Source organism: Clinocottus analis, unplaced genomic scaffold (assembly GCF_023055335.1).
Source record: "Clinocottus analis isolate CAN_PGR_092001 unplaced genomic scaffold, fCliAna1.0.p SCAF_92, whole genome shotgun sequence".
NCBI classification, from domain to species: domain Eukaryota; kingdom Metazoa; phylum Chordata; class Actinopteri; order Perciformes; family Cottidae; genus Clinocottus; species Clinocottus analis.
In genome coordinates this window covers 1-14,850 of record NW_027176254.1, presented here as the reverse complement: position 1 = coordinate 14,850, position 14,850 = coordinate 1, and the positions used below count along the sequence as shown (strand labels likewise).

Sequence of the window (14,850 nt, the reverse complement as noted above, 5' to 3'; positions counted from 1 at the left end):
ATTTGGCTAAAAGTCAAGGAAATTTGGTGAAAAGTCATTGAAATTTGGCTAAAAGTTGGTGAAAAGTCATGGAAATTTAGTAAGAAGTCATGGAAATTTGATTAAGTCATGGAAATTTGGCTAAAACTTATGGAAATTTAGTAAAAAGTCATGAAAATCTGGTTAAAAGTCATTGAAATTTGGCTAAAAGTCTTGAAAATGTTGTTAAAAGTCATGGAAATTCTGTGAAAAGTTATGAAACTTCACACTTCCTCCCTCTTCAGATAAATATGGTTAAAAGTCAATGAAATATTGTTAAAAGTAATGAAAATTTGGTTTAAAATCATGGAAATTTGGTTAAAAGTCATGCGAATTTGGCTCATGGAAATTCACACTTCCTCTCTCTCTCTTCAGCTACGACGTCTCCATCCTCTCCTCCGCTTGCCACGACGGCTCCCTGCTCCGCCACCCCCACCCCCACCGCCACCCCCACGGCCACGCCCACCCGTCCCTCTACGCCGTGGTGCAGAAGCCGCCGCCCACCGCCTGCAAGGGCGACATGGCCGTGATGATCGAGGTGAAGAAGGACGAGGCGGACCACGACCGGGACGGCTTCCCGTACGACACGCTGCACATCTACGGCTACGAGGGGCCCGAGTCTCTGGCCGGGAGCCTCAGCTCGCTGGGCAGCTCCTCCACGGGCTCGAACTTGGACTACGACTTCCTGAACGACTGGGGCCCGAGGTTCAGGACCCTCGCCGAGCTGTACGGCGTGGACGCGCCGGACTACTACCATCAGTACTGATGGATAGGATGCCAAAACACACACACACACGCGTCGAAAAGAGCCATAAGAAACACACTCACGCATAGTCAAACGTACGTAGGAAGTACACACACTCGCACTCGTAGAAACGGGGTTTGACGTCGGCCATTTTGTTTCTCTTCACAAGAGCTTCAGCTTTTTTTTTTTAAATTTTATTCGGAGAGCTTCGGTGCCCTTTTTGTCTCGGAGGAGATGATGGGAAGATTTTAAGTGAGAACTAACTGCTTCACAGATGCACAAGAGGATTGATTGATTGATTGATTGATTGATTGATTGATTGATTGATTGATTGGCGACAGCGTGAGATCCGCAGCGTGAGGATGCTTTTTGTTTTAAAATTATTTTGGTGGCAGTGTTGTGGAGTCTGACACCGTAAACCTGTGTATGTCACCTGAGAAGATCTCAAAGTCCAAATCAGTAATTGACGGTTTAACCTTTTGGAAACTGTGTGTGAAAATAATCCCGCTCCCATTTTAATACCCAGCATGCCCAATTCAGACAATCTTTTAGCATAAAATACGTGTTTTTTTCCATTTTTGAACCGAACGACACAGTTTTTTGACTGAAACTCCTTCCTGACAGACCAAGACTTTGTTTTATTGTGATTGTTGTCTCAGATTCTGATTCTTTAGGTCCTAATCTTTCCAAAAAGGTGTCTTATTGACGCTCCAGGAGGCTTTTTTTGGGGAATCTGGCTCATATCATGCTGGATGTTCATAGTTATGATCAAAATATCTTTCAAAAGTGTTTTTTTTGCAGATATACATTTTTTTCCCAAGACTTTACTGAACAAATACATACAATAAACACAAGTATTGAGATTAATTTGGGGTTCCTACAATGACTCAAACACAGGGGAAAAGAGGCAAAATTGCTTGCACAGTTTTCAACGGGTTAAATCGAGTCGCTGCTGGTCAGATATTTAAATCCTTTACGTGTCGTTGCATACGTATTACGTCTCAAAGCACCATTTTGCATCCCTCTTTTTACAGCCGTTGATCGTACTGCAAGTTTGTTCTTATAAAATGTGTTATTTGTACACATCTATAGCATATGCACCAACACATACACCTACCAATGGTGCACATTTCATATAAATGCACATTTTCAACAATAAAAAAAAGAACAAAAAGTAGGCGTAGTCTTCTTAAATCAAAAGTTGACATTAACTTTATTTATATCAAATGATATGGTCTTTTTAAAAATATCAATGGAAGTGTATTTATGTCCTCCTGGGGATGCAAAATGGTGCATTTCAGAAAAACAACTCTTTTCTGTTTTTCTTTCCGTCTTACGCTGCTCTTTCATATTGACGGCCTGTAATCTCTCTGAACTTTGATGTTTTATTGTTGGGTTTTATTCCCCGACAAAAGGGGCCGTAAGCACGGCGAGAACGGAGGGAGGAGGGGTTAGTTTTGATCTGCCGTTGATGGTTTGATTTGTAAATAAGATCTCGCTTCAGGGGTTTATTGTTTGAGGTGAAAAGCTGAGAGTTTCTACTCAAAGAGGGAGGAAGCGTTTGATCACAGCGAGGCGCTTTTTTACCTGAAAACGCTGAAAAACACTCGTCTTTCAGGAAAAGTTCAAGGCTGGAAAACTCACAACGCGACATCAGGTGTTAGTCGTCTGGAAAAGTTGAGCGGAAGTTCCTGATATTTAGCGTTTCCTCGCAGTTTATTCGAAGTAGAAACCCTGAAAAGGCGAAACCATCAGAGTCATTTTGTCCGTTATCTTCTGCTGCGAGGAGAGAAAACAAACTGGACGGCTGGAGAGGAAACGGCTCCGCTGAGGTTCAGACTTCCAGCTTGTTCACAGGTCTGATTTGACAGAACGTATCATCACAGTTATTGTTGCCCAATCCTCAGAGGCCCACTACAACGAAAGTCATTCAGACGACTCAGGAAGCAGCGAGCGGCAGAAAGCAGCCGCTTGAGCTCCAATAACTTTAACCTCTCATCCTTTTATTCTGGCTACTGTCCGGCCAGACGCCCGCCGATCAAAACCACCATTTAATCTGCTCTCATTGAACAGTTTATCAATGAAAATATCCTAAAAAAGTGGCTGAGATTGAGCCCAAAGATGCCTTTTGCTTGAAATTGAATGAAGATACTCAATTTGCAATAATGTAAAAAAAGTAAAAAGACATTTAAGAAGCTGGAATCGCAGCAGACTTTGACGAAATTTTAAAAAAAAATGACCCATTCGCAACAAAAATAAGTCAAGTAATTATAATCATGGGTCATTACTTGCATACCCGCCCATTTAAATGAAATGTCCCTTTGATTGTGTTATCTCTGACCCTGTGATAACGTAGAGGATATGATGTCGCCTGTTGCATTTAAACAATGACGTTGTTATATCATCATGAAAAACAGTCATAAAGTTACTGCAACGACGTATAAATCAGGTTAAAATGTTGTCCTTTATATTTAAATACATTGTTCTGCTAAAGACAGACATCCATTTGTTTTTACAAACATATATTTCCATTACAGTTTAGAGAATATAGTTTATTTATTCTCCTGTTTATTCTGTTTTTGTTTGGACTTGAAGTTTCTTTAAAGCTCCTTGAAAGGCCACTCGATAAACGCTGGAAACAATAGCTGGAAGCTCTCTCAAGGCTTCCTGTTGGGTTCATATATATTTATATTTATACATATATATTCATATGAACTCAGAGCAGCCAGTTCCTCCACTTGACTCTCAGTCGTTCCCTCGTTCCCTCGTTCGGCGTATCTCTACCTCCTCTCTCCTCGTCCACTAATCAGCTAAACCAAACAGTGAAGTCAACTTCCTGTCTGCGTTGGGGGGTTTTGCTCCCGCCCCTTCCTGTCGGCGTTATCTCTCCCGCGGGCCGCAACACATTGTGCTCGCTTCCCGTTCGCCTTTTCCTGACAAAACAAATCTTGGAGCGACGCAAGAAGGAGAAACACGGGACGAGGAGGAAAGAGGACGAGAACAATGTGCAGCGGTGATGAGTTTTCCAGCAGAGCTAAGATGTGTAATGGTGTCAACATCCTGGATGTGGAGCAACGCCGAACATCCACACATCCATAACCATCAGCCAGCGTCCAATCTATCAAATTCATGAAGGACGACTCGTCACTTTGTTGGTTGAGAGAAGCAGAAAAGCTAAATGTTAGCTTCTGCATTTGCCTTTTTTTTCTTCCTTACTTTCATTTTTAGAAGGTTTAAGCAACAAAGCTAACGTTTCAACAACGCAACAACGTAACAAAGCTAACGTTTCAATGTAACGAAACAACGTAATGAAACAACGTAACGCAACAACGTAACGCAACAACGTAAAGTAACAACGTAACGCAACAACGTAACAACGTAAAGTAACAACGTAAAGTAACAACGTAACGAAACAACGTAACAAAGCTAACGTTTCAACGAAACGAAACAACGTAGCGAAACAACGTAAAGAAACAACGTAAAGTAACAACGTAAAGTAACAACGTAAAGTAACAACGTAAAGTAACAACGTAAAGCCTCGCTACCTTGCTTTGTCGCCACGTTGCATTGTTGTACATTTCATTGTTACATTGCAGCGTTCTCCTTCACTAACACATGATGTCGTGTGTAAGTTACGTTGTTACGTTACACTGACACGCAGCGACGTGACGTCAAAGTTACTTTTGGGTTCAGGCGCCGTCGGCCTCCTGGGTGAGAGTCCTGTGTTTGTGTGACCACCGTGCTCATTATTTAAAGAACGGCTGTTTGCGACATTACATCACTCGCTCCGACCGGACGCACAAACATCCACGTAAATGAATCTAAAAGTCTAAAAAGTCCACACCCGACGTCTCCGCGGTTTTGCAGAAACTTTTCCTCCCGTCTGGGCTTTTGTGAAGAAGAAGAAGACGAAGAGACTTTCTTATTTCTAACTTGCCTTTTGGTAAACTCTGCAGACATTTATTGAACAAACAATGGCTTCCTTTTCTGGCTGCCATCTTCGTTCGGGCCAAAGAATGGAGACTCACCTTGTGAGTCTGACTGGAACAAATGTGTTCCTGTTATCCAGGAAGCAATATTAAAGTGGTTTTATGCATTTTGTTTGTATGTTATCACCATTATCTTTAATTGTGAACGGGGAAAAATGTGTTGTTGAAAGCGGCAGCCTGCAGCAGACAGAGACGCTCCATTATCTACTTTTCTAACAGCAATACGTGAGCTGTGTGTTTTTTGGGGGAACAAAATCAGACATGAAGAGGCAGACGGGTAAATTTGACAACAATTTTAGCCAGCAGCGTTTTTCCACCTTTTTTTTTTTTTGTTCTGTTCCAAAAAAACTCTGTAAAAAGAAAACAAACAACTGAACACACATTCATGCATCTGGACGAGTCCATTCTAGAAAATAATCATTAAATTCATTATTTTAATTATTGTGCATCTGCAAAATTAGTTTTTTAACTCGCAAAAAATAAAAAATGTAAAGTGCCATTTTTATTTCTAATTTGTTCAACGGTTCGGATCCAAACGGTGAAAATAAATCTCTCAGGTTGGGATTCAGGCACAAAATGTAGTTTTTTTAAATCTTTATGTCAAGAAACAAACAAATATGTATCAAAATATTAGCTTCACAAAACCTTTTTGCTTTGCTTTCTTCTGTGTATCCTGTGTGTTATTGAGGACTTTGAGTGAAATGTATATATATAAAAAAAAAGGTGCCTGATGGTGGTTTCTCTCCGGCCTCGCCTCCTTGATCTGTAGCCTAAATGTGTTTCTGTGTCCAGAAGACGTCAAACTTGACACAATCTGTTTTTTTAAGTATCAATTAAGTTTTTTTATACAAAAGAAAGAGTCGTTGTTGAATGGTGAGCGGATACATTTACTGTTTGTGTGTTTGTGTGTGTTTGTGCCCATGTACAGACACACTAATGGGTGTCAAACCAATAAAAAAACACATAGAAATGCATCGTAGTGTAAATACAGTGAGGGTCTCCGAGGGAGCGACATGTGCCTTTATACATCTAACGAAAATACTGTAATTCATTTTTTTGATGGCGAACACGATGTTTTTATATATTGTTTTTATGGTGTATAGCAACTACTTTTTATTACCTGACAATTTTGTAAGTGTAGAATAAAAATAAAACACTACAATAAGTTTAGCTGTCTGTGTTTTTTTGTGTGTTTTGGAGTTTTACAAGTGAACTGAACGGCGTTGTTACGGTCATTGAAAACCTGGAAAGGTCCTTGAAAAAAAAAAAATCCCAAAAGTGGAGTAAAAGTCAACATATTATCATTTTTACTAAATGTTTGGTCATGGAAATTTGGTTTAAAGTCATGAAAATTCAGTTAAAAGTCATAAAAATGTGGTTTAAAGTCATGGAAATTTGATTAAAAAGTTATGAAAATGTGGTTTAAAGTTATGTAAATTTGATTAAAAGTTATGAAAATGTGGTTTAAAGTCATGGAAATGTGGTTTAAAGTCATGAAAATTTAATTAAAAGTCATAGAAATTTGGTTTAAAGTCATGAAAATTCAGTTAAAAGTCATAACAATGTGGTTTAAAGTCATGGAAATTTGATTAAAAGTCATGAAAATGTGGTTTAAAGTCATGAAAATGTGGTTTAAAGTCATGGAAATCCATTGGTCAACATGTGTATGAACTCTGCCTTAAGTTTGATGTTCATTGAATCAAGTTAAATAACTCAAAAGTGAGCGTTTGTGTGTTTTAATCCCGTTACCGCTTCCAGAAACATGTGTTTTAGAGTTATTATTAAAAAAAAGTACTTTCAGGGATTTGAATTTCAAGGTTGGTTGAGAAACAATGACATCATGTTTTGTTAAGTTTCCTCCCTCAAGCCCATAAAAGGAAAAAAGTTAAAATTTGCTGACAGTAACCCGACAAGAAGGCCGGTCACATACATGATTCATAGCAGATTTTCACCAAGTAAAAATGAAGTTTATATAAATATATGTGTGTGTGTCTGTATGTGTGTGTGTGGGGGGAAGTCCAGCTGTTTCTTTGTGTAAAATGATCCGACATGTCGATTGTTACGCGTTGGAACGGCCCGAGGAGAAGCTGTGATCTCCTTCTTCTTGATCTCTGACATGCGAGTCGGAGGATATCCGCTTGTTTTCCCTCCTCAACCGAGTGTGAACTCACCGCGGGTTCAATACCTCCACATACCTGATCACATCCATATGAGACGTGATGGCCGAGGGAACAAGGTCATAGGAGAGAGATGTGAACACACACACACAAGCCTTCAGGCTTTGTTCAGCGTAACGTTGTTCTGCATGAAGTCAGGAAGCTCAATTCCCAAAAGTCCTCACACACCGAAACTTCAAAATACGGATCATTTGTCTCGCTGCCTTGCAAAATGATCCGTGTGACTCCTAAAAAAAAAGACTTGTCACTCCACACCAGTCGGTTCTCACAACGTCATCCGGTCGACAGAAACATCGTCCGTCGGGTCGAACCCGTCGTCTTTCAGACGTCTTTTGTTCCCGAAAATCTAACTGAATAGTTTCCTGTGAAGACGGAAGGTTTGTGTGAAAAAAGACTGTTTGCGTGTTAGAAGGGGAAGACGACCTTTGTTGCTGGCTTTGGTATAAAAACACACAACAGAAACACTTTAAACCAGATTATTTTAAGAGCATAAAACAGGATTCATCATTATTTAGTCAGAGATGGTTCATTGGTTGATACAATCTGTGGTTTTAGTCTCGTTATACGACTCTTTTATAGTTATTTTTTCTTACTTTCTGCAGTTTTTAAATCTTTTGTTTGTGTTTTTTCACGCGTAAAACTTCCATGTGTCCGTCTTGGCCATGCAGATTTGATTTTAAAATGTAAATTGGACTAAATAAAAGCTTCAATAATGAAATAAAACTTGTCCCGTCACCCAGTCGCTTGACGAAAAACAAATATCTCAAATACAAGATGAAAAATAATTGATAAATAAAGGTCTGGTGCCTTCTCTGTTGGAAGAGAAACAACGATATTAAAAAGTACGTCACTAAAATTATTGAAAACAAAAAGACAACCAAAAGTAAAAACAAGACACGCCCCTAAAAAGGTTTGATTGTCGGTCTCTCCTCGACGCAATGAGAAACCAAAAAGCGTTCAGCGCAGTGTTGATGACACCGCTCCATTCATGATGCACAGCGAGTTTGGTGTGAATCGGACCGAGCGTTTAGGAGAAAAGTGCAAAAAACGTGTTTTTCACAAAATTCAAAATGGCGGAAAATTTTGACTTTATGGGTCGGAGAGGCTTTTTGTAGAGCAGGTGGAAACGGACACGTGTGCATTTTTTCAAGTCAATCGGACAATCTGGCGAGGGGCGTCGCCGGTCCAACTTCTAGGGGGCGCTAGAGAGCCTTTTTTTTTAACAGCTATATCAGACGACTATTTTCACATATTTTGACAAGCGATCTAAAATTTGGTGAGTTTTAGAGTTTGACAAGTCTTTCCTGATCCGATGTCCTGTGTGTAGAGATTATAAAGCGCTTCGAGGCAAATTTTAATTTATGATTTTGGGCTGTACAAAATAAACTGAGTTGACTTTTAATGTGCAGGAGTAGCTTGATGCAGGCAGACAGGAGGCCGGGCTGCAGAGATAAAGTCACCCGACCTGGAAAAGCACTTTAAAAAAACTACTTCTCCTTTGAGCATCGTAAAGGAGGAAGCACATGCATGCAGACGACTCTCTGAAGTAGCACGTTAGCATTCATAGCATCCATATCTTGAAGAACACGTTTCCAAAAAAACCATCGAGCTGATTTCTGACTCATCATTTCAACATGGACACCAGGAGGATTCCACACATCCAATCCTTAAATGTTTCCTTGTTTTCCCCCTTTCATGACGACGGCCATCAGGAATGGAGAACGCTTCTTTTTAAAAAGCTTTCACTGGGAGCTGCACCGCGTCCTCTCCCTCCGTCATCAGTTATTCAGGCGAAGGAGGAGGACGGCTGGAAGATGTGACTGATGCCTGCAGGAGTGAGTGACACTGAAAGGAAAGAGGAGAGAGGAAAGCCTCCATCTTGTCTCTTAACCTCAGCGTACTCGTGGCGAGGATGGATGGATGGATGGATGGCGGTGCCGGCAACACGCTAAACATTGCATTGTGGTCAAACTCCTCTCCTCCTCCCCCCCAAAAAACCCAACTATTAAACTGAGGCTCGCTTTATATCCTGGAACACGATTACATGGCGCCTCTGAATGGATAATCCTTTGAAGCCTGATCAAAGAAAGTCTGAATTTTTCCGGTATCGCGGGCCGCGGTGCGTGTTTACACGCGAGGGGAGTCGATAGGAAGCCGTTTACGCGACTAGCGGCGCGTAATCCGGTTAGAGGACGATCTGCGGCTCGCCACGAGCGGCGCGGCTACCTGCGGAAATGTAAAGATGTCACACACGATACGGGACTTTCGCGACGTTTTTAGGAGGTATTTTTCCAACCCGGCGTTCTCTTTTGATACCTTATTCCAGAATGTGGCTTTCATTGGGGTCGTGAAATCAAAATCACCTTAAATTTACTGATACGTCATGAAATATATCCATTTTTTCTTATCATTTTTTAGCTTTCATATCACCTGTTTGTAAGTTTTAGTGTCAAAGTTGTGTTTTTCAACCCCTTCTAGAAACATGTTCCCACATCTCTTCAAAACCAGAAGATTCCATCGACAAAAACATTTCATTACATCTAAAAAAAGAAGAAACTAAGCCTTTTAGTTATTTCAAAATGTAGAAGCGTTAACGCTCATCCAGTTCTAGCGTTCACATAATTCATTACCTTGTCGATTAGCTTTCTATGCTAACCTAGCTAACGGCTTTTACGCTAACGGCTGAGAGGATTTTCATCTGAAAAACCCACAAAAAAAGGACGCAGACGGAGTCCACCTGCAAATATTGCAATGAGTATGAACATCACACAGTCGTTCTCAGGGTGACGTTAAGTTATTAAACTTCTATCGTTGAACACTTTTGGTTGTCATGCACCGAATGCTTGAAGGTGAAACACAGAAAAACAATGCACAGATCGCTTTATGATAAATCGTATGTGACGCTGCAGCCGTTTAAAATTCATTGATGCATAAAAAAAAAAGTAATCTCCATTTGAAGCGGTTTTAAAAGACACTTCAAAGCAGAGAGTAATTCATATTTTTGCACACTAGAGGTCACATAAAGAGTAACGCCACAATATGTGAACGTGATGCACTTTTCTCCATCAATGCACCCGGAGCAAAGCATTCTGGACCTTTGGAGACGTTCAGATCAGGAGGACGAGAAGCCCGACAACATTTCACGAAGCCGGGTTTTCCAAAAATAGATGGTCAGGTTTAAATTCCAACCCGAGGAATGTCTCCCATTGTCACGAGACGGACTCTGTTGATCCTGTAACCTGCCAACTCGTCTGCTTCCTCGCCCACATCTGTCGATACGTCTCATAAATAAAACCCCGTTTTGTTATTGCGGGAGAAGAAACACTGTTTTCCTCTGGGTTGTCTGCGGCGCGACACAAACATCTATAGCGACTAAACACTGCGGCTCACACACACACACAGATTCTGGCCTCACAGGCGGCATCAGGACTCTTTTGTTTCACGTCCTCACTGGTCTGTGGAGCAGATGTGTTTTTGTCTCCCTCACAGACACACAAAGCTGTGTGGCATGGCGCTGAGAAGGTACGGCGGGTTCCAGCTCGTGTAAGTCGATTACTCCCCCTTTTCTCCCCCATGTCGGTGCCCACATGGGAACCGGGGCCTGGTCCTCATTCCTGGTCTGCAAAGCGCTCTGCAGTCAACCATCACAAGAGCCGAGCAGCATCAAACACACACTCGCACACTCTGACAAACACAATATAACCTCAGAGCGAGCGAGCCGGGAGCACCCCCGAGGTCCTGCGACTCACGAGGGGTTTGAGTGGGAAAGAGAACGACGCGAACCAATCGGCATTTAACTGCACCTGGTTGTGTTACTGTTTTTTTACATCTGCAGTCGTGCTGAAACGCCGAAAACTGTATCATCAGCAGCGGTGAAATAAAGTAAAACACACGAGGGGTGACTTCAACAACGACTGACGTCCTGTCTGGATGGTGAATACTTCACAACAATGAGGAGGGGAGGACATCCCTCCTTCCTCATCCTCTCACACTCTTTGTTTGACCCCTTTCGGACGATTCAGTCGCTTGTAAAAAATGTAGAAATCATATTCCCACTGCTTTTGTGAACCTAAGACCTTTTGGTAAAACAATGTCTATCACCAAAACAGTTCGACCACATGAGTAAAGTTATGTTTTCACAAGAGATATGAAGAATTTCCATAATATAGTGTCAAATGTTCTGCTTTGAGGCCATTTTATCACTTCACACTGTAAAAAATGCACTGAAATTGGCAGTTACTGTCATTTTCTACAATACTTGTGGATGCAATGATTTTTTTTTACATTAGAATCTTGGTTACTGTGATTTTCCCGCAGCACTACTGTGTTTAATTTTTTTTTTTTTACTTTGACTACTGTAATATTTAAATGAATACACAGTATTTTACTGCTAAATAGTTTACAGCAGGTTGCTGCTCACAAACAGTAAATTTCACAGGTGTTTTTTTACAGTGAGAACAATGGTTCCTTATTATATAGAGAGCTGAGACTGTTCTGCAATTTTAGATGTAAAACACACGAGTCTGTATCATAGTGACTTTAAAAAGGGAATTCACGAAACTATGTAAAATCCAGAAAATGACCTGTGACCCCGGAGAGAGAGAGAGAGAGAGAGAGAGAGAGAGAGGAAATCACAACCTGAAAAAAAGGTCAACTGACAACTATAAACTGGTGGTTCTCTGTCGCCACCTTGTGGTTCAGATCGCAAATTACACCAATGTGTATTTTTGTAGCTGACATAAAAAATAATGTATTCACATTTTAAGATGGAAGGTCATCATGGTTTATTCAAGGAAGTCATCCTACTGGAAATGGTTCAGAGCAGGAGAAGCATTTCAGTAATATTTTAAATAATTAATGATTTATTTTTTTATCAAAAATGAAATTGGAGATCAAGAAACTTATTTCCCCTTTTTAAAATGATTGAGATGAAGTTTGAGAGATATTGTAAATCCTGACTCAATATTTTTGTTTATCACAATAAAAATAGCAAAATACGAGTTTTTTTTTATGTTTACTTCAATCATAAAAAATTAAATTTCCCCATCGCATAGTGGAGGAAAATTAATAAAGTTTTCCAAAAGTAACTTCTTAAACCCCTGAGACACGTGATGCAGTTTGTCTGTAGCATCAGAGACAATAATTAAAGGATTAACATGAATAATTTACTTCTTTTAAAAGCTCAACAGGTGTTTTCAATCCTGGCTGATTACTGCACAGCCAGAAGGGCTCAGAGGGCCCTCTAGTGGCCACCAGAGGAACTGCAAACACGGTCAGATTACATAAAAAACAAACAATTTGGTCATTTCCAGGGCTACTTATTTATATTTCTAAACGTGATCAAGAATTTAAATGAACTTTAAATTAAAATGTGTACTTCCATTGACTTATTGAAGTGAAACAAGGTGACGTGGACGACGTCATGCGCTAGTATGACGATTTATTGAACACGTGTGTGTTCAATAAATCAATCCGATTTCACTCACCTTCCCCCGTCACGTGCAGATTCACAGGAGTATCTTGAGAGCTGCAGCTTTGCAAAGGTGTATTTCTGTCACGAGCCAATCAGAGCAGCCTGCACTTCTTAAAGGGACAGGCACGGAAACGGAGCGAGAACTCAGGTACATTCAGACTGAAGGAAGGAGGAAACTAAAGCGTTTTATTAATGCATTAAAGCATGCAAACATGCTCTAGCAGAAAACCCACAACACAAATACGAACATGTATATGTATATCTTCCATACTTGGCAAATAAAGTGTATTTTTAAATGATATTGTGTGTTTTCACTCTATCATTAAGACTTTACTTGTAGCTGCATGATCCACAAGATTCAGACCTTTAGCTGCATGGCGGATTTCTTCTTAAAATATCACCAGTTTCACAGAAATTCGTGTTTTTGTGTGGTTTTTTTGTGTGTGTTTTCCTGTATTTTTGGTGAAGGCATTTCCTGTCTCACCGCGCCGCATGATGCGAAACATGACACACTTACTGGGCTGCAGAGCCACGGGACAGAGACACGGCGAGGAAGAGGAAGAGACAGACGAAGGTGATGAGGAAGATGCAGCAGGAGGAGGGAGGGGGAGGAGGAGGAAGGAGGAGGAAGGAGGAGAGCTCGTGCTGATGTTGATGCTTTCGACTGAGGGACGCTGAGAGAGAGAAAAGGAGGAGAGACATAAATCAGCGGTTGGAGGACGGTGACAGTGATGATGGTGATGATGATGATGATGGTGATGATGATGATGATGTTGTGAGTACGGGACCGCCCCGAGCAGCAGGAGGAGGAAGAGGAGGAGGAGGAGGAGGAGGATATCGGAGCCGCTCAGTGTCGATCTTCGTGCGGGTAAAAAATCTCGGGTATCACCGAGAGTTTAACGAAGCGCTATTCTGAGGAGGTGGGCCAAGTCCCGAGAGAGAGAGAGAGAGAGAGAGAGAGAGAGAGAGAGAGAGAGAGAGAGAGAGAGAGAGAGAGAGACTCCGGACTGGTTGATCGTGGGATGCTGCTGCTGCTGTCAGTGATGTGAAGCGACATTCAGGAGCTGATGAAAGGACTCGCGCGCGCGCGTGGACACATATTTATACATTTTATTGAAGGTAAGCTGCTATTTTCTCTCTTTCTATGTCTCTCTCTCTCTGTCTTTCTGGTCTACACACACACACACACACACACACGTACATATTTGCCACAACACAACAGTATGGAGGTACATTGTACTTCATGCTGACATAATCCTCGTAGTATTTTACCTCCTCCATGTATCACGTGTGTAATAATCAAGTTAATTCAGTGGTGCATGTTTATTATATACAACTCAAGTACTTGAACATCTACTCTACTCTAAAGGCACATGCTCCTACTCCACTGATATGGAGCCATAATTACACGTTTTATATATAATATAACAAGCTTAATGCGTAATGCCTTCTTCTAAAGTGTACATAAAGTAGTTAAGAGGATCTTTACGTCGACAACGTGAAAATGCTGCTTTTGCATCATCAGCAATACTCGATATGTACATGAATATTTTAAGAACATAGTATTTTTAAATGCAGGACTTTAAATTGCAAATTGTGTTTTAAAAAACAACCTTTAAATGTCTGCTTCACTACTTTTATACTGAGTAAAGGAGTGCAGATGCACGAGGACGAGTCTACGACACGTCATCAGATCTCAACCCAGCTGGTCACCTGCAGGCCGAGAGCCAGTGTGACACGAGGGAGAGGAGGGGGGGAGTCGAGGAGGGGGGCAACTTTGTGAAATCAATATAAATACAACAAGCCCCCTCCCTCCTTCCCTCCTTCCCTCCCTCCCTCCCTCCCTCCTTACACGCTCTCCCTGCACTCGTGTCATTGATTCACATCGTTCCTTCTTTTGATAATTTCACAGCGAAGCAAATAAAAGTACCGTAAAGCAAAAGGTGCCACAGGGAACCTGCTGAGGGCCCCTGCAGGTCTGAGGGCCCCTGCAGGTCTGAGGGCTCCTGCAGGTCTGAGGCTCCTGCAGGTCTAAGGGCCCCTGCAGGTCTGAGGGCTCCTGCAGGTCTAAGGGCCCCTGCAGGTCTGAGGGCTCCTGCAGGTCTCCTGCAGGGCTCCAGTAGGCGCGTTGTAGGGAATTTTTTTTGGAAAAAAGGCTCATCTCTCTCTCGGCGTTCCTCCACACAGTTTAACTCTCTTGTTTCAGCCGTGAAGTACAGAAGCAGAGAGAGAGAGAGAGAGAGAGAGAGAGAGAGAGAGAGAGAGAGAGAGAGAGAGAGAGAGAGAGCGAGAGAGAGAGCGAGAGAGAGAGAGAGAGAGAGAGAGTGAGAGAGAGGAGAGAGAGAGAGAGAGAGAGAGAGAGAGAGAGAGAGAGAGAGAGAATGTGAGAGAGAGAGAGAGAGAGAGAGAGAGATGAGAGGAGAGAGAGAGAGAGAGAGAGAGAGAGAG

The 14,850-nt window shown here is 41.6% G+C and overlaps 1 protein-coding gene across 1 annotated transcript in view; it reads left to right on the top strand.

Moving 5' to 3' along the window:
* cdh5 (cadherin 5) overlaps positions 1–5,922 on the top strand; it is a 38,499-nt gene extending 32,577 nt beyond the window's left edge. Inside the window, exon 15 of the mRNA XM_068570858.1 lies at positions 394–5,922. Coding sequence (XP_068426959.1) covers positions 394–784 — 391 coding nt within the window. The 3' untranslated portion in view covers positions 785–5,922. The remainder of the gene's footprint in view (positions 1–393) is intronic.
* Positions 5,923–14,850: the final 8,928 nt, after the last annotated feature.